General features: G+C 55.7%; 9 protein-coding genes across 12 annotated transcripts; 7 read left to right on the top strand and 2 right to left on the bottom strand.

The window, feature by feature from the left end:
- Positions 1 to 1,189, bottom strand: KVP17_002216 (uncharacterized protein; the record flags this gene model as incomplete). Of its 2 annotated transcripts, XM_068518280.1 has the most annotated exons (2): positions 1 to 386; positions 414 to 1,189. In XM_068518280.1, coding segments are annotated over 2 exons (1,162 nt in total), but the record flags the coding sequence as incomplete, so codon positions are not given. The 2 variants fall into 2 exon arrangements, with proteins under 2 accessions (XP_068377055.1, XP_068377054.1); XM_068518279.1 differs by lacking the exon at positions 1 to 386 and having other exon boundaries at positions 410 to 1,189.
- A 48-nt stretch (positions 1,190 to 1,237) lies between these two features.
- KVP17_002218 (uncharacterized protein) lies at positions 1,238 to 3,517 on the top strand (the record flags this gene model as incomplete). The annotated part of the gene is made up of 1 exon (XM_068518283.1): positions 1,238 to 3,517. One exon carries the CDS (start codon positions 1,238 to 1,240, stop codon positions 3,515 to 3,517), a length of 2,280 nt encoding a protein of 759 aa, XP_068377058.1.
- Positions 3,518 to 3,540: 23 nt separating this feature from the next.
- On the bottom strand, positions 3,541 to 4,617 carry KVP17_002220 (uncharacterized protein; the record flags this gene model as incomplete). Its single annotated transcript, XM_068518285.1, has 1 exon — positions 3,541 to 4,617. The coding sequence occupies one exon, from the start codon at positions 4,615 to 4,617 to the stop codon at positions 3,541 to 3,543; it is 1,077 nt and encodes a 358-aa protein (XP_068377060.1).
- A 204-nt stretch (positions 4,618 to 4,821) lies between these two features.
- KVP17_002221 (uncharacterized protein) lies at positions 4,822 to 5,346 on the top strand (the record flags this gene model as incomplete). Its single annotated transcript, XM_068518286.1, has 1 exon — positions 4,822 to 5,346. One exon carries the CDS (start codon positions 4,822 to 4,824, stop codon positions 5,344 to 5,346), a length of 525 nt encoding a protein of 174 aa, XP_068377061.1.
- Positions 5,347 to 5,380: 34 nt separating this feature from the next.
- KVP17_002215 (uncharacterized protein) lies at positions 5,381 to 10,753 on the top strand (the record flags this gene model as incomplete). Of its 2 annotated transcripts, XM_068518277.1 has the most annotated exons (4): positions 5,381 to 5,440; positions 5,469 to 5,668; positions 5,697 to 10,487; positions 10,516 to 10,753. In XM_068518277.1, the coding sequence occupies 4 exons, from the start codon at positions 5,381 to 5,383 to the stop codon at positions 10,751 to 10,753; spliced, it is 5,289 nt and encodes a 1,762-aa protein (XP_068377052.1). The 2 variants fall into 2 exon arrangements, with proteins under 2 accessions (XP_068377052.1, XP_068377053.1); XM_068518278.1 differs by lacking the exons at positions 5,381 to 5,440; positions 5,469 to 5,668; positions 10,516 to 10,753 and having other exon boundaries at positions 5,671 to 10,491.
- Positions 10,754 to 10,786: 33 nt separating this feature from the next.
- Positions 10,787 to 11,826, top strand: KVP17_005255 (uncharacterized protein; the record flags this gene model as incomplete). Its single annotated transcript, XM_068515061.1, has 4 exons — positions 10,787 to 10,870; positions 10,899 to 11,540; positions 11,569 to 11,720; positions 11,748 to 11,826. 4 exons carry the CDS (start codon positions 10,787 to 10,789, stop codon positions 11,824 to 11,826), a joined length of 957 nt encoding a protein of 318 aa, XP_068377065.1.
- A 581-nt stretch (positions 11,827 to 12,407) lies between these two features.
- Positions 12,408 to 13,055, top strand: KVP17_002209 (uncharacterized protein; the record flags this gene model as incomplete). Its single annotated transcript, XM_068518263.1, has 1 exon — positions 12,408 to 13,055. The coding sequence occupies one exon, from the start codon at positions 12,408 to 12,410 to the stop codon at positions 13,053 to 13,055; it is 648 nt and encodes a 215-aa protein (XP_068377039.1).
- A 433-nt stretch (positions 13,056 to 13,488) lies between these two features.
- On the top strand, positions 13,489 to 14,079 carry KVP17_002212 (uncharacterized protein; the record flags this gene model as incomplete). The annotated part of the gene is made up of 1 exon (XM_068518268.1): positions 13,489 to 14,079. The coding sequence occupies one exon, from the start codon at positions 13,489 to 13,491 to the stop codon at positions 14,077 to 14,079; it is 591 nt and encodes a 196-aa protein (XP_068377044.1).
- A 51-nt stretch (positions 14,080 to 14,130) lies between these two features.
- On the top strand, positions 14,131 to 15,651 carry KVP17_002217 (uncharacterized protein; the record flags this gene model as incomplete). 2 transcript variants are annotated; one of them, XM_068518281.1, is made up of 2 exons in its annotated part: positions 14,131 to 15,191; positions 15,217 to 15,403. In XM_068518281.1, the coding sequence occupies 2 exons, from the start codon at positions 14,131 to 14,133 to the stop codon at positions 15,401 to 15,403; spliced, it is 1,248 nt and encodes a 415-aa protein (XP_068377056.1). The 2 variants fall into 2 exon arrangements, with proteins under 2 accessions (XP_068377056.1, XP_068377057.1); XM_068518282.1 differs by having other exon boundaries at positions 14,131 to 15,651.
- Between the last annotated feature and the right edge of the window lies 1 nt (position 15,652).

The following is a 15,652-nucleotide window of genomic DNA, read 5'->3' as shown; positions in this document are numbered from 1 at the left end:
AGGGACACAGCGCGTCTGCGCAGTCAAGTTCCTTCGTAGTGAAGGAGTCGAGCATAACCAAGGACTTCTTCAGGAACGATGCCGCCATGGGCCCCTCCTCATCCATCCCGGGCGCGAGCCCTGGCAGCTTGGACATGAGACCCTGCACCCCACCCATAGAGAGCATCATTTTGAACTGAGACTGAAGGTCGCGAAAGCTAAACTTTCCCTTGCGCATGTTGCTAACCATGGACTCAGACACGTGCTCCTGAATCTCCTTGAACAGTCCTGGGATGTCGCCAAGCCCCAGGAGACCTCTTATGAAGGAAGCTGGGTCGAATGACTCGAGGTCTTGCAGGTGCTCCCCTTGGCCAATGTAGGAAATCGGGGCCCCGGTGGTCGTCACGCTGTGTCACTACATGCCTGGCACTCACGCTGTGATGGCGCCGCCTCCCTTAGCGTGTCCATCCAACTTCGTGATGATGATGGAGCCGACGGGAACGGCTTCCTTGAAGGCCTGAGCCTGGTCCTTACAGGCCTGTCCAATGTGCGAGTCTAGTACGAATATGACGTCGTCTGGCTTGACAGCCTCGTAGACCACTTGCACCTCGCGAAAAAGCGCCGCCTCTTGTTTGTGGCGCCCGGAAGTATCTACGATGATGTAGTTGTAGTGCTCCTTTCGAAAAATTTCCACCCCTTCCCGTGCCAAGACTGCGGGGTCCGTTTCGGAGTCGTTGCCGTAGAACGGAACTCGGATCTTCGCGCAGTTCTGCTTGAGCTGGTCGAAAGCGCCGGCTCTAAAGGTGTCCGCGCATACTAATGCTGCGCGATACCCTCGTCGTTTGTAATGGAGTGCCAGCTTCCCACAGGTGGTGGTTTTACCAGCGCCTTGCAAGCCTACAGTCATGATAACGTTGCACTTGTCTTTCCGGGGCTTGAACGGCTCCTTCTCCACTTGTAGAATGTCCATCAGACTTCGGGCAATCGCCTGCTGAACAACTCGCCGCCGGTCTCCGTCTTTCTCAGCTGCCAGCTGCTTCGTTATTGAGTCCTTAAGCCTCTTAACGGTCTGGATATTCACGTCAGATTGAATAAGCGCAGTGCTGAGTTCGTTTATGAAGGCACGCAAGGTCTGCTCGTCACATTCAGGCGCGGCATTCAGCTTTTTTATCGCTGAGCTGATCTTGTTGCCCAGTTCGAGCAGCACCATTCTGGTCACTCAGAAATGCCGAATAGCTTCTGAGCCCATTCTGATTGGATGGACCTGGACGACTTTGACCTTTCTAATCTCCCAGAGGAGTACCTAGAACGGGATGTATCTATGCAGGAGTCCTCCGAAGGGCACCTCGCAGATACTCGGAGGTTCTTCGAGTCTGTGGATCTTCCTGAAGAGGAGGAAGAACTTGAAGTAACCGGCCCCACTTCCGTCGACAGTGCGGCCAGTTTGATCGACTTGATCCCCAAAGAGGCCGCCACAGCAGAGATGAAACGGCAGCTGGCTCTATTCTCGTTGTACAGATCGACACCTGCCTTTGTTCGTCAGCTGAGTCTGGCTCTCCGCAAGACGGAGCTGCTCTGCACGTTCGCAACAGTCTCATCGTTCTACTGGCTGGCGGAACAGCCCCTGTTGAAGTCTACGGCGTTGTCCAGCTTTCTTTACTCTTCACCAGACAGACGAGACGCTCCACACGTGCTCATGTGGTCTGTAGCCGCCTTCAATGTCTTGGCTTGGCCCGCCGACTGGCCGCCGCTGGTGCCGCCGATGCCTCTGTGGCAGGACCGCCACCCCGCCGGTCGCGTCCTGCAACGACTTATCCGTGTCGTTCAAACACGACGGGGAAACTCAGCAGCCATCACGGTGGTGCTGCTGTCGCTTTTTAAGGCACTCCAGTTACCTGTGCGACTCGTACTCTCTTGCGCCCCTTTCACTACCGCATCTGCCAAAGCCGTCCGAGCTGAGGTGGCCCGAAATTTCGAGACATGGCAGAGCAAACTGGGGCGGCACTCGGCACTGCTGCCTAAGCTTCCTAAGCTCTCATACGGACCGCAGCCATTGTGGCTCCAACGCTACTTTTGGAACGGTACAGCCCCTGCAGGACCTCAGCCGCTCCTGCTATCCACTGCACCCGTCCTCTACTTAGAGGTGTACATAGGAAGTCGGTGGACGTCGTTTGACGTGGGCACCGGCGCAGTGATGGAAAATGGCTGGACGCCTCTGATGGATTCAGACGTCGTTAAACTGCACTACCCTCAGCAGTCAGTCGGAAAGCCCTTCTCTCTGTGGGATGTCGAGTCCGATGACAGCGACAGTGAAGGCTCGCCTGAGTCAACTCTCGAAACGCCGGTTGTGGTTATTCCGGGAGTTCCCACCGTAAAACACACGCCTCAGACTCTGTTTTGTGAGAAAGGAGGCCGTTTCGGAGGCTGCTTCCCCGAAAAGGCAGCTCTGACCTCCCACGAGGTTCAGGAAGAGGCTGACCGGTTTTCCCAGTGCTTCACCAAGTACCGCAAGCCACCTTTCGACCACTTCCTCGCTGTGGCGTGTGGGGACAACGGTATCTATCGCGACGTAACCCGCAGGTATGTGGGTAGCTGGCAGGAGGTCTTGAAGGTGAGGACAGGGCCTTTGCAACTGTATATTGAGGGCCTGATCTCTCTGTGTTCAGCCTTGTTTCAAGTTCACGACGACAGACTCGACTACGCCAGGGCTCTAGACCGGCTAGACGAGTTCGCTTTGCACCTGTTCTCTGCAAGAGACCCGCTGCCAACCGCCGCCTCTCTGATGCGCTCTCATCACCTGTATGCAACGGAAGGACTCCTCAAGGCCAATGAGGTAATTATTCCGAAAGAGCCTGTGCTGGGCTGGTTCAAGGGAGAGCCGGTGTATCCTCGTCGCAACGTCTGGCTGGCACGGTCGCCCTCGCAGTGGAGGGGTCAGGGTCGGGACGTTCAGAAGGACCAGATACCTGTATTCGTACGGTTTCGGACGCTGCGGGGCGAGCGCCAGGCAGTGCCCTATTTTGTGGAGTGGCAAACGGTACCGAGTGATGCCGTTTTGGACGGATCTCGCTGGGTTAACCTGGTGGGAAAGAGACCCACGCCTGCCGGGATGACCTGCCTGGATGAAGTAGATTACCCGGGGCTGTTCTGCATGGACCTTCTGAAGAGGACACCGCACCGTGTGGGCTTCAAATCGTTCAGCTTCCAGAAAGGTCGTTTGAACCCTGTGAAGTCCAGCGTTCTGCTGAGCAACGAGTATGTCGAGCCGGTGAAGGCCCAGCACGCTATTTTTTACGACCACCTTCGGAGGAAGCTGCACACTAAGTACAACGACCGCATGAAAGCCCTACTAAAATCACTATGTCGTGCTTTGGTGTCACGACGTGCTCTGATAGCCGACCAACAACTCAATTCGCTGTCGCTGGAGTCCGCCAAAAAACGACGCCGTCAAGAGACGCAGGACAGGCTACAAGGGTACATGAACGACCAGGAAGGCGAGTTCAAAAAGATTGGAATCGACCCGAAGTCGTTCCAGTGATGTGATTCTGTTGCAGTCGCTGTTCAGCATTTGTTCAAACAGTTGAGAGCCTCGAATGACTCCTCTAGTCTCTGGATCAAAGACTCCTCAGCCTTTCGCATCCACACACGGGGGTCGTAGAACTTCTTATTAGGCTTCTCAGCTCCCTCGGGGTTTCCAATCTGCGCCTGCAGATACCCCTCCTTCTCCTTGTAGAAGTTGAGCACGCCTCTCCAGTAGCCCCACTGAGTGTCAGTGTCAATGTTCATCTTAACGACACCGTGCTCGAGAGCCTCACGGATATCCTCACGGGTGGAGCCAGAGCCGCCATGGAAGACAAAAGTGCAGGGGTTGACCTCCTTAAGGCCGTGCTTCTCCCTAACGTACTTCTGGCAGTCTCCCAAAATCGAGGGCTTCAGCTGCACGTTACCAGGCGCGTAGACTCCGTGGACATTACCGAAGGCAGCGGCGATGGTGAAGCGATGGGAAATCGGCTTGAGGGTGGTGTAGACAAGGTCAATGTCATCAGGCGACGTGTACAATTTGGAGTTGTCAACCTTGGAGTTGTCAACGCCATCCTCTTCACCGCCGGTGATACCGATCTCCATCTCGAGAGTCATGTTCATCTTGGCCATACGCTCCAGGTACTTCGCAGTGGTACCGATGTTCTCGGAGTGGACGTCCTCGGACAGATCAATCATGTGGGTGGAGAAGAGAGGTTTTCCGTGTTTGGCAAAGTGCGCTTCGTTGGCGTCCATGACACCATCAAGCCACGGGAGGAGCTTCCTAGCGCAGTGGTCGGTGTGAAGTACAACAGGGACGCCGTACGCTTCCGCCATTATGTTGACGTGGTGAGCCATAGCGATGGAGCCAAGGACAGCCGCCTGCTGATCGGCGTTGCTTATGCTCTTGCCCGCGAAGAAGATGGCGCCTCCGTTTGAGGCCTGAATGATTACAGGGGAGTTGACTTTCTTGGCGCACTCCAGCACAGCGTTGACGGTTGACGTGGATGTGACGTTCACGGCAGGCAAAGCAAACTTATGCTCCTTGCAGTAGTTGAAAAGCTTGGTGACATCTTCGCCATGCACGACACCAGGTTTCAGGAAGTCAAGAACGCCCATGATGAATGTGAATATTTTACTTTTCCTGGCAACATCACATGAACTACAAATTCATACATGTCTAAATGCGTTGATGTGAAAGGGAGTTCCGAGTGTGAGAGGCACGATTCGCTCTAACCGGAGGCGTGGTGCGCGTCACGTCGCCGTTTTGTCCCAAAAATCAACGTTTAACCGGTCGGACCCATCGAGTCTCCCACTTATCACATGAAGCAGCCTAGGTCACACCCAACCGCTACCGTGACGACTCGCAAGGGCGAGCGCACCATCAACGTTGCTAAGGTTCGCAAGTCCCTGAAGCCTGGTGTGGTGTGCATTATCCTTGCCGGTCCCGCCGCCGGCAAGCGAGTAGTGTGCCTTAGAGTTTTGAGGAACGGGACGTTGGTCGTCGTAGGACCCAAGAGTGTCAACGGCGTGGGACTCCGAAGCATCAACCACCGCTATGTCATCGCGACATCCACTGTGATTGACATCTCTGCTGTCGACACGTCCAAATTCGATGAGGTTTACTTCTCTGTTGCGAAGAAGACCAAGGGTGAGAAGAAGACTGAGAGGAATTTCTTGCGACAAGGCCAGGATCCCGTCAAGGATACCACCCAGCTGACTCAGGACGAGGATGCTTTGGACAAGCTGATTGCCCCCCTTGTTGAGAAGACCCCCTTCATGAAGCAGTATCTGTCCTCCAGATTCCGAGTCAACAAGCACAATGTGCCTCACCGTGTGAAGTTCTGATGATGTGAAACTTGGGAGTTCGAAAAATCGTGATATGCACGACAGCAAGAAGCGGTCGACGGCTGCGTTGCTAAGACCCTTTGACGACCCATCAGTGAGGCTGGCGTTTACGCACCACACAGGAGACATCACGCGTGCTTGGTGACCTGCTGTTGCAGCGCGATATCTACACGTCTGACGTATCCGACACCGTGTTTCCTGAGGACTATATCCTCCAGCAGGTGGTAGCACCCCTGGTGCAGCGGCTGGGGCGTAAACGTCGACGGCTAGAGAGGCTCGCCTACGAGTCGTGCGTTCAGCCCTGGACTCTTCTGCGACACAGGTATGAACGTCACGAACACAACACGCAGGTACACCCAGTGTCGTTTTCCGCCTCACGTACCTGAGTTTGTCGCGGCCTCCGCAGACTTGAGGCTTCTTTCGCCAGTTCCGGTTCCCCTAGCGGCGCAGATGCGATGTACGGCGGCGCTGTTGGCAGAGCTCGACTGCGTGTTGATAACGCTGGGGCACGATGAGCGATCGCTATCACTGGACTGTCCGACTCCTGTTCGAGTGGCGTTCGTGCGACACGTCAGCAATTCAACCCTCGTCACCGCCGGAGATGACGGGCTACTCAAGGTGTGGAGCTCCCATACGGGTCGGCACTTGTTCAGTATCAGGCGCCACCTAAGCGAGATTTCCGATATTGACACACATGGAGAATGGATCATTTCAGGAGATACATCTGGCGAAGTCAACCTGTGCCGTCTGCTCGACGTGGGGTGGGAGCCTCTGCGTCAGTTCCGACTGGAGTCGAGTGTTCGGTTGGCGCGGTTCTTGTGCTCCAGGAGGCTGGATGTCACCAATCCCGTAGGCGCCATTATGTGTCGCGACGAAGCCATCTCCTTCTTCCTGATGACGACATTACTCGCTGGACGAACACACCCTGACGTAGTGGACATCCATAGTCTCCGAGGTGCGGAGATCTGGTCGTTTGACTATGTGGAAGAGCGACCAGGGACCTTCTTGTTGGCCTTCGGGCTTGCGCCTGATGGGAGTTCGCGGTCCAGGCCTCCAGGGATCGTGTTTGTACGTCTGCGGACAGGCCTGAATGGGGCCCGCGCTTCATGGTGTGTCGAGGACGCCTCCAGCGCTGACGAGGCTGGAGACCACAACCGGAAGTACTTCCTCTCCTCACATTTCTCAACAGTTGACGCATTCGGCGCCCGCGAACCCGTTTTCAACTCCGAATCTGAGACCTCTGGGTCCGACACCAGTGGAGGAGTGGAATTCGATGTCAGACCGGACCCGGTTGTGGTTTCCAATGACCCTCCTGCGGTCATTTGCGAGGTTGACTCCGTCGCCGATTTCCTCGCGTCATCAATGGACCTTCCTCACGAGTCCTCTCCAGACCCGGTCTTCTCCAACGGCGGATCCGCGCTGCTCACCACGGACGACAAGGGCTCGGTGGTGCTCTGGAGGGACCCGCCCAACCCGCTACTCAGGTCCCACCTGGAGATGGTTCTCCCGGTTCGCGTTCGCGAGGGGCGCTATCGCAAGCCCGCTCGACCTAGCAGCGGTCGGCCACGATCCCGTCCCGTCGATGGCCGGTTCACCCTAAACAATGCGTGCTGGTCGTGCGACGACCGCTTCATCGTGGTGTCTGGCAGTATTGTGTCGGGAGGGTCCACGCGCTCCGCAGCGGCCCGGGACAGTGAGGTGAGCGTCTTCGATGCCCTGTCTGGCGTCAGGCGCCACAGCATGTTCAGCAGTCTGGAGAAGTCTCGGCACTCGCTGAAGGGCGTCGTCACAGTCCTCGCACCTCATCCTTTCGTGCCCCCCGTCGTACTCTGCGCAGAGTCCACAGGACAGGTGTACATCCTGGACGTCGCAGAGGGTCGAGTCATCCGACACTGGCCCTCACGGAGGGTATGCTCATGGGTGGACGGGCAATGGCACCCTCAAGGAACGCAATTCAGTCTAACGACGCGAAACGGATGCGTGGCCTTCTTCAGCTTGCCTTTCAGCTGGAGCCCCTTCTCAGGTACCCCATGTGTTCAGTTCCTACAGGAGGAAGCCTCACCTCTCGTGGATGAGGGGTACGGCACCCTTGTAGAAGAAGGCACAGGCCGACTTCCTCACGAGATCCCTAGAGGGCTACTGACAGACTCTTGCAACGAGCCGCTTCCGAATGTTTTTCAACCTTGGGCCGTGGGGCCTTTGGAAGAGTTTCGAAGTCAACCGCCGCGAGTCCCTTCAGATCTGCCTCGGCCGCCCACAGAAGGCAGACTGCCCTTGGTGAGATTCCAGTGCGGCTGGACGCCGCTTACTACGCTTGAGAGGCAGGGCGTGTCCCGACCCGTGATGTCTGAGGACATCACGACTTTCTTTCATCCGCCACTTCTCGGACCGGTATACTCACGAGCCCATCCGGAGCCTAGGGTTCCACTGCTTCCTCCGTGTCCGAATACCCGCCATCGGCCGGTTCGGGCTGAGCCCGCTGCGAGGCCCATGACATTTGCCGACCACATCCTTCATGGGCTCGACCTTCTGCGGGAACAAGCAGCCCTAGCGCCTTATTCCGTCCATATCCCCACCCAGACGATCAACTACACTGCTGTCTCCCGTCTGCGCGCATTGGAGTTGTTCACATGCGACATGAACCTGACGGTCACGGATTCGAAAGTGCCACGTGCAGCCTCCAGGAATCCAGTGATGGACCCCCCTGTTGCTTGCGAGAGTTTCCTTCTCTCACAGCTTGCAGCCAATGCTGTGGAACACTTGGATGCGTCCGTGGTGCGCAATGTACGGGCACTCCGTGAAGGCCGCAGTAACGAGGGTGTATGGGACGCCATGGAGTGCATCGCGGATTCTGTTCGGTTCGTAGGACAGGATATTTACCCTCTCCCCCCAGAAAGAGAACCCAACGCCGTTCTGGAGTCGATACGCGGCATTGCCAGCATGGTGGAGGCGCAGATGGGCGAACCCATCTTCGAATCGAGCGACGACACTTTTGACGAGGAGAAGTCTGAGACAGAATCATCGGAGAACCTCGTCAGCCATTACGTAGAGGAGCTGACCGGTGAGTCGGCCAATGAATCAGCTAACGAGTCGTTGGAAGAGCGAGAGGTAAATGTCCCCTACTCGTCAGTCTCCACTGCTACGGAGTCTGAGTCCATACCCAGCGAACCGGAACGACCTGCAATCCGATCCCGCCCTAGGCGGGCTACGGCCGGATGGCAACCGACCCCCCTGCAGGGGCAGTTCAATTACGCCGTCGCCTTCCCCGAGCCCGTCGACGAATTGCACGCTCTCTGCGAGTACGTGGCGACTGTGGCGATAAATGACCGAAAGTCGATGCGTCGAAAGGCTGTGGTCGGGTCGTATGACGATTTTGAGAGGCACTGCGTCTTCTGCCCCGATCGCACAACACCTCCGGATCCGCTGACCGAAGCTCTCGCCACCGTGGTGGACCAAGATGAACTGGACACGCTGATGACAAATCTGCAGGTAGAACGCACCAGATCTATGCTGGAGGGGCAGTTCGTCGGCGGCTACTGGGCCAGGCAAGGTGGCTGGATGAAGCTAGGAGACCACCAGTGTCACCATGAATGCTTCTTGTCCGCACTCATCTCCAGTTTCAACTTCTGCAATAATGAGTCCGGATCGAAGAGCAAAACCGACGAGGCGCTCTTGAGACAAGAGGCGTTGCTCTCCTTGGGCGTCGAAAGTAATCTTTGCCAAGGGGGCTGGCCTCAGGATTTGGAGCAGGCCTTGGAGGTTTACGTAGGCCATGTTACAGGCGGCGTGACCTCGGCACTCGAAGAGGAGGCCGGACCATTTGTCAACCCTTGCACTCGGTGCTCGCTGCCGCTGACATCAACGACGTGCAAGTGTGGCCGCGCATTTCATCTCCCTTGCTACCGTGACGAGTGGATTGATTACTTCGTCAACACGTCTGATGGATGGACGGGTCCTGGGCGGATGCATTCCGATTCACCCTTGCACCACCTACTACGCCAGGTGCCGTGGGTGGTGCCCTTCTGCACCCGATGCTTCCATGACATCACAAGCAGAGGCGACAACTCCCACTTCGGACGGAGACATGCTGCACTCCCGCCTCGAGCTGAACCTTTTTGTTATCGTTTTATCGAAGGACGTCCCTGGCACACTAAACCTTCCATGACGGAAAGCCGAGCGTGGTTATCACACCGAGATCCTGAGGGTGAACCTGACGTTGTGCCCCAAGTGGGTGAGGTCCTAAGGTTCTTCCCTGAGGGATTCGTGGAAACAGTTACTGGTGGTTTAGATTCCGACTTGCCACACCTTCTACCGCCGTTGGAGGTGGTTCGACTACTTCTGAGTCAGCCAAATCTCCTAAGACTGGCCGCCGATTGCCTGGTGTTGGAGACATGTCCCTGCTTCCCCGATTATCTCCCGAAATCCAATCTCACCACGCATTTGGAAGTACGGCTGCTTGTTCTCCCTCCGCACCCTGACGCCCATTCGCTTGTCTGGGTCTCGCTTGCGCCCACTGCGACAGGGTACCTCTACCCTTCAAGGTCGGTACAAAAGGCAGAGCAGTGGTTCTCAGGGCAGCTGACAGCCCTGGAAAACGAAGGCACTGTTCAAATCGTAGGCGACGCGGCCATTAGAGTCGTGCCTCCCCCGGCCGACCTCTCTGTCACGATTAAACTGGAAAACGGTACTTCAGGCGCCACAGTGGAAGGGCTCTGCCGGAAGGTTGAAAAGGGCTGTGTGCTGCCGCTTTTAGGATCCACTCTCCCTGGGTTCAAGCCGGGTCACGACATGGACGACGGATATGAAGGTCTCAAAGTGCGATGGACGGATGACTCCGACCTGGTTGACTACGTCCACGTGTGGGAAGCGATGGAGTTTTCCGATACCGTTTGTGGGCTGACGGTCAGAGAGAGGGAAAAGCTGACCAAGATCACCGAGGTTGTCATAGGTTTGCCAGTTGAGTCCTGCCTCAAGTCGAGACGACGCAGTCAGAGGCAGTCCAATTTGATGTTCCTACCCTTTGTTAACCCCCTACCGCTTCCAACCCGGGGTGACGATGACAGCCTGTGGGTAAAGGACTACTGGCGGCAGGTTCCGTTGCCAATATGTCTGATGACATTGTTAGAGCGGTTGCAGAACGAGTAAGGGTGGACCGGGTCGTTTATTCAGGTACTACCGCAGGCCAGCAGCCTATTTTGCTGATCTAAACTTGCTGGTGATCAATGCAATCGAGTTCAACTGCCGAGATTCGCCCATGTCCGACATGGCAGCTCGATTGTTTCGGCTCATAGTGGCATTGTACCGAGATCAGCCGACGCTTGATTGCCCAAACCAAGACGACCTGCAGCGACTCTTGGTCGACGACTCTGTCCGAAGAGAGCAGGTCCAGCGAGCCGCAATGTCATGAGAACGTAGTTAATCTCTCAATTCTTGGAACGCAATGGCTGAACGCTTGGAGCGCATCTTGTCCAGTCTCGACCTTGTTTCTCTGGACGGACAGATCGACTCGCTTATGAAGTGTGCCGTGGGTTTCCCGACGACGACTAACTCAGACGCTCCCAGAGCGTGACGTCAAGGCCCTGTGTGACACGGCCCGGTCCATTCTGAAGGAGGAGCAAACGGTTCAGCCGGTCAGTACGCCCGTGACTGTGGTCGGGGACATCCACGGACAGTTCTATGACTTACAGGAGCTTTTCAGAATTGCGGGCACTGCACCAGAAACAAATTTCCTGTTCTTGGGCGACTATGTTGATAGAGGGTTCTACTCCGTTGAATCTGTTACGCTGGTCTTGGCACTCAAAGTGCGTTATCCAGACCGAGTGACAATAATCCGGGGGAACCACGAAAGTCGTCAAACCACACAGGTCTACGGTTTCTATGACGAGTGCTTGAGAAAGTACCAAAGTGTCAACGTGTGGCGGATGTTGACTGACCTTTTTGACTACCTGCCTCTCGCAGCTGTAATCGGCAGGCAGATATTTTGCCCGCACGCTGGTCTGTCTCCACAGATGGAGACGCTAGACCAGGTGAGGCAGGTCAACCGTTACGTTGAAGTGCCCCATGAAGGGCCGATGTGTGATCTGCTGTGGTCGGATCCAGACGAGAGGGTTGGGTGGGGGATGTCGCCAAGGGGCGCTGGCTACACATTCGGCGAAGACGTTAGTCAAGAGTTTAATCATCGCAACGGTCTCGAAGTGAGTGGGTGCGGGTCCGTCAACGCAGATTATAGCCCGGGCACATCAGCTGGTCATGGACGGGTACTTGTGGACTCACAAAGAGTCCGTCGTCACCATATTCTCAGCTCCGAACTACTGCTATCGTTGCGGGAACCAGGCAGCCATTCTAGAGATTGACGACTTCAATCATTTCCGGTTGTAGGAATTGGGTATGGCCACACACAGTATCCAATTTGATCCGTCTCCTGAGCGAGTGCTACCTTCCAGTGAAGACGAGAACCGACTTCCTGACTATTTCCTGTAATGCCGAAGTTTCGAGCGCGTTGCTTTCGATGTCAATCTCGTTTCAAATGGTAAATCTACCCATAGTAGGAATGAGTCCAGGTGTCTAGAAACCAGTGCAGAGTCTTAGGAAATCGCATCATAAAGGTGCTTAAACCGTACAACTTACACTTTTACATGATGGTCTTTCATTCGGCATGATCTCCTTTGAAGATTGTTAAAAATGATCTGTAAACAAGGAGTGTTATCCTCCGCAAAGAGAGGTTTCAGTTTTAGAGGCATTCAATATTTATCCAAAAAATAATCGTACTAGTCGTTCCTCTCGAGACGCATCATCAATCAACACGCGCTAACGAATAAAAAGATGCGGGTTTTCTGAGTTGCATATTCGTATCTAATCCCGTAATGATCTCAGTGGGGTAGAGCAATTTTGAACTCCTGCGTAACGGATCCTACTCTGGCGCGAAATACCAGCTGGCGCTGGACTGGAACAATCAGCAGCCACATTGCCTCTGGGTTAGCGACCATTCAAAGGAACTTGGCTGCGTGAATCTGTTGAGAGAGATATGAGATCGTCAGAATTGGGTCATTAACCGAGGCTTGATGCCGCTGAAGTTCTCCATCAAGAAGACTACAGCCGCTGCGCCTAGCAAGCCGCTGGCCGAGTTCGATTCCGACACAAGCGGCGGCCTTAAGGGTATAGAGAGAGCAGCTGGTGCAATGGATAAACAGATTCAGGCTCGCGCCCTTGTAGAAGATCCCCACGTATTCGAGTACGACGCGATTTACGAAGAAATTAGTGCCGTACCCAAAGACCGACGACAGCAGGAGATGCGGAGGCTTGGACAGGTGGTTGGCGCCAGCGGCGTCGTCTCCTACGGACGTTTCAATAAGGAAGAGGAGTCCGACGAGGACGACAGGGATGAAAGCAGATACATAGATAGCATGATGATGCAGGCCAAGCGACGGGAGTTGGAGAACGAAATAGTCGTGGCGAGGCAGCTCCAACGAGAAATTGAAGAAGCGGGGGAGGAACCCGAGGCTTTCATCACCTCAGGTTACAAAGAGAAGCTAGAGAAGCGAAAGGAGCTGGAGAGGGAGCAGCAGAAGGAGGCCCTGAACGACATGCTGCCCAGAGATCTCAGTGGTCTCCACCGTACGCTGTTGGAAACTGGCAAAGCCAGCAGAAGTTGTCATAAACGCTTTGCGACGGAAGACAGCTCGAGCCCAAAGCGTCAGAAGGATCACTGACCGCAGCACAATATCTTCCTTAGTAAACTTCGTCGAGGACGTCGGTATACCACGAGATCGTAATCGTGGTTCCCTACGTGGTACTTCTTCCAGGTGTGCGCTTGATAAGGGTTTCCAGCTTCTGCCTGCCACTGGGGGCTGGTGACCTCCGCTCTGAATACGCCACACTCCTTGGCGAGGTGCTCCCCTCCTGCGTTGGCGCAGTCAAGGGACTGCCGCAGCAAGCACCTAGTGGCGTCTTCGAGAATGTCCGACGGTTTTAGTTGCTGAATGTACTCAGAGTAGCTTCCTGTGGCCATTTATTGTGCAGTATTCGAAACGTGTGCTTACGATTCGCTTATAACTTCCAACATGCTCTTTGATGGCAACAACAACAACCATGAAAAAGTATGAGCTGAAGGAGCGTTTGGAAGTCGAAATTGAGCAATAGCCCATGTTACCAAGTGACGTGCTTGTCGTCGTTGACGTACAAAGGGATTTCTGCCCTGGGGGCTCAATGCCGGTTCCATATGGCAACTCAATCATACCGCAGGTCAACGAACTGGCGAGGTTGGCGCCTACGGTAGTGGCTTCACGAGACTTCCATCCCTCAGGCCACATAAGCTTTTCATCCCGACACCACAAGCCGCCTTTTACTGTGACGAATGAAGGCATCGTTCTGTGGCCTGACCACTGCGTGCAGGGTACGAACGGATGCAAGTACCACCCTGACCTGGTCCTGCCCGAGAAAACTGTGCACGTCCGCAAAGGCTACGATGTTGAAGAGGATAGCTACTCAGCGTTTGGCACCGAGAAAAATCCGTCAGGGTTGCTGGACGTCCTGCAACCCGACAGCAGGCTGCTCGTATGCGGTCTCGCCTTCGACATCTGCGTGCTAAACACGGCGCTGGACGCGAAGGACCGAGGGTTCGAGGCGGTAGTGCTGATTGACGCCAGCAGGCCAGTAACTGTGGCTGGAGGGCGCACCGCTGCCGACAAGCTGCAAGAGGCTGGTGTTCGTCAGGTGTGTTTTTGCGACCTGTGACTCCAATGTGCAGTACACGCCACTGTGTTCTATCAAAAGTCGTAATTTTCGATGGTGCGACTCACTCTGACTCGAGCCATATTTAACAATCTTAGTGGTGCAGTGGAGCTGGAGGCCGTCGTAGACGGCAAAAACTTTGCCGTGGGTCCTTTTCACGCCCCCCAAGCTGACTTCAACATCCTCATGCCCCAGATGACCCAGACTCCTATGATTCTTCGAGTGTTCTCTGTAGATTGCGAAGGGAGAATCTGCAGAGGGAACGCCACCGTACATCTCGACAAGATCCAGCACGAATTTGAGGAGCTGCGGGTGCATCTGCTATCCGTTGTGGACTACGAAATCATGGGTGTTGTGGTCTTCGCCGTGGAACACGCACCGATGCCAACGCCATCGCCAGCCCCAACGCCGATTCCAGCTCCAGCGCCGGTGATTGTTCCCCGCGGCGCGAGTGACGGCCCCATCCGAGGAATGCAGGAGGCAGAGAGGGACGCTCCCTTGGAGGAGAGGGACTATCAGCTCTGCATTCCTGTGACGCTTCGAGACTCGCCGCATAAATCTCTGGCAAAGTCCAGCTCTGACAGGAGGCGTCGATTCGTAGACCGCAGTATCGGCCAGGAGTGCCCACGCTACATAGATCATGGAGAGTATCTTGATGACCGCGGCTTCAGACCCTCATATCAGGACTACCCCAGGCGAGGCGCTGTGAGATACCCAGCGCGACACTCGGAAGTTTTCTATCCTTCCCGCCGCTCGGAAGTTTTCTATCCTTCCATGCCAGACGCGCGACCCCGGCGCGTAGTTTACTACGAGGATTACAAGCCTGCCGGAAACCCCACCACCGACTTGCAACGTCCAGCTCGAGAGGCCCGTTCCGTCCCTCGCTCCCGCCGACGAGACGCTCGACAGCCTGACGCGTTCGACGCTGCCGCCAGGGACGCTCCTGGTGACGATGGCTACAGTCAGGAGGCGCCGGTGTACAGCGATAGCGAGGATGTACCCCCACAACGGCGACCGGCTCACGATCTTGGCGAGAAGGAGCGTCGGGCGGTAAAGGAAGTAGCCAGAAACGTCAAGAAAGCGGAGCCCATTCAGATTGACATCCGAGTAGGGAAGTGTGGTAACGCAGAGACTCCGCAGCGTCAGCGTCATGAGCAGCATTCCTGTCCCCACCACTCCGCGCCTCGCCAGGGAGAAACGACCAAACCTGATCCTGCCCATCAATGCTCGCACAGACCCCATAAACCCCGTAATCGACGTCGCCGCCGAGTTCATACCACCACGTACGAGATGCCTGTATGCGTCTGCTCCCACAACGAGGCGTTGAGATGTCCATCCCCAAACCCCATCACGAACGAGATGCCTGTAGTCTGCTCCCGAGGCGAGGCGTTGAGATGCCCAGCCCCAAGCCCCACCACGCACCAGATGCCTCTATGCGTCTGCTCCCGAGGCGAGGCGTCGAGATGCCCAGCCCCAAGCCCCGCCACCCGGTGTCACCAAAGGGCCCCCGCAGAGCCTTGTCCCCAATGCCCATTGGTGCCCGTCAGTTGTCAGCATTGCTCGTTTCGCGACTAGT

The sequence above is a fragment of a genome (assembly GCF_019968985.1).
Source record: "MAG: Porospora cf. gigantea B chromosome Unknown PgB_NODE_206_length_29047_cov_175.169, whole genome shotgun sequence".
NCBI classification, from domain to species: domain Eukaryota; phylum Apicomplexa; class Conoidasida; order Eugregarinorida; family Porosporidae; genus Porospora; species Porospora cf. gigantea B.
This window is presented reverse-complemented; position numbering and strand designations above follow the sequence as displayed.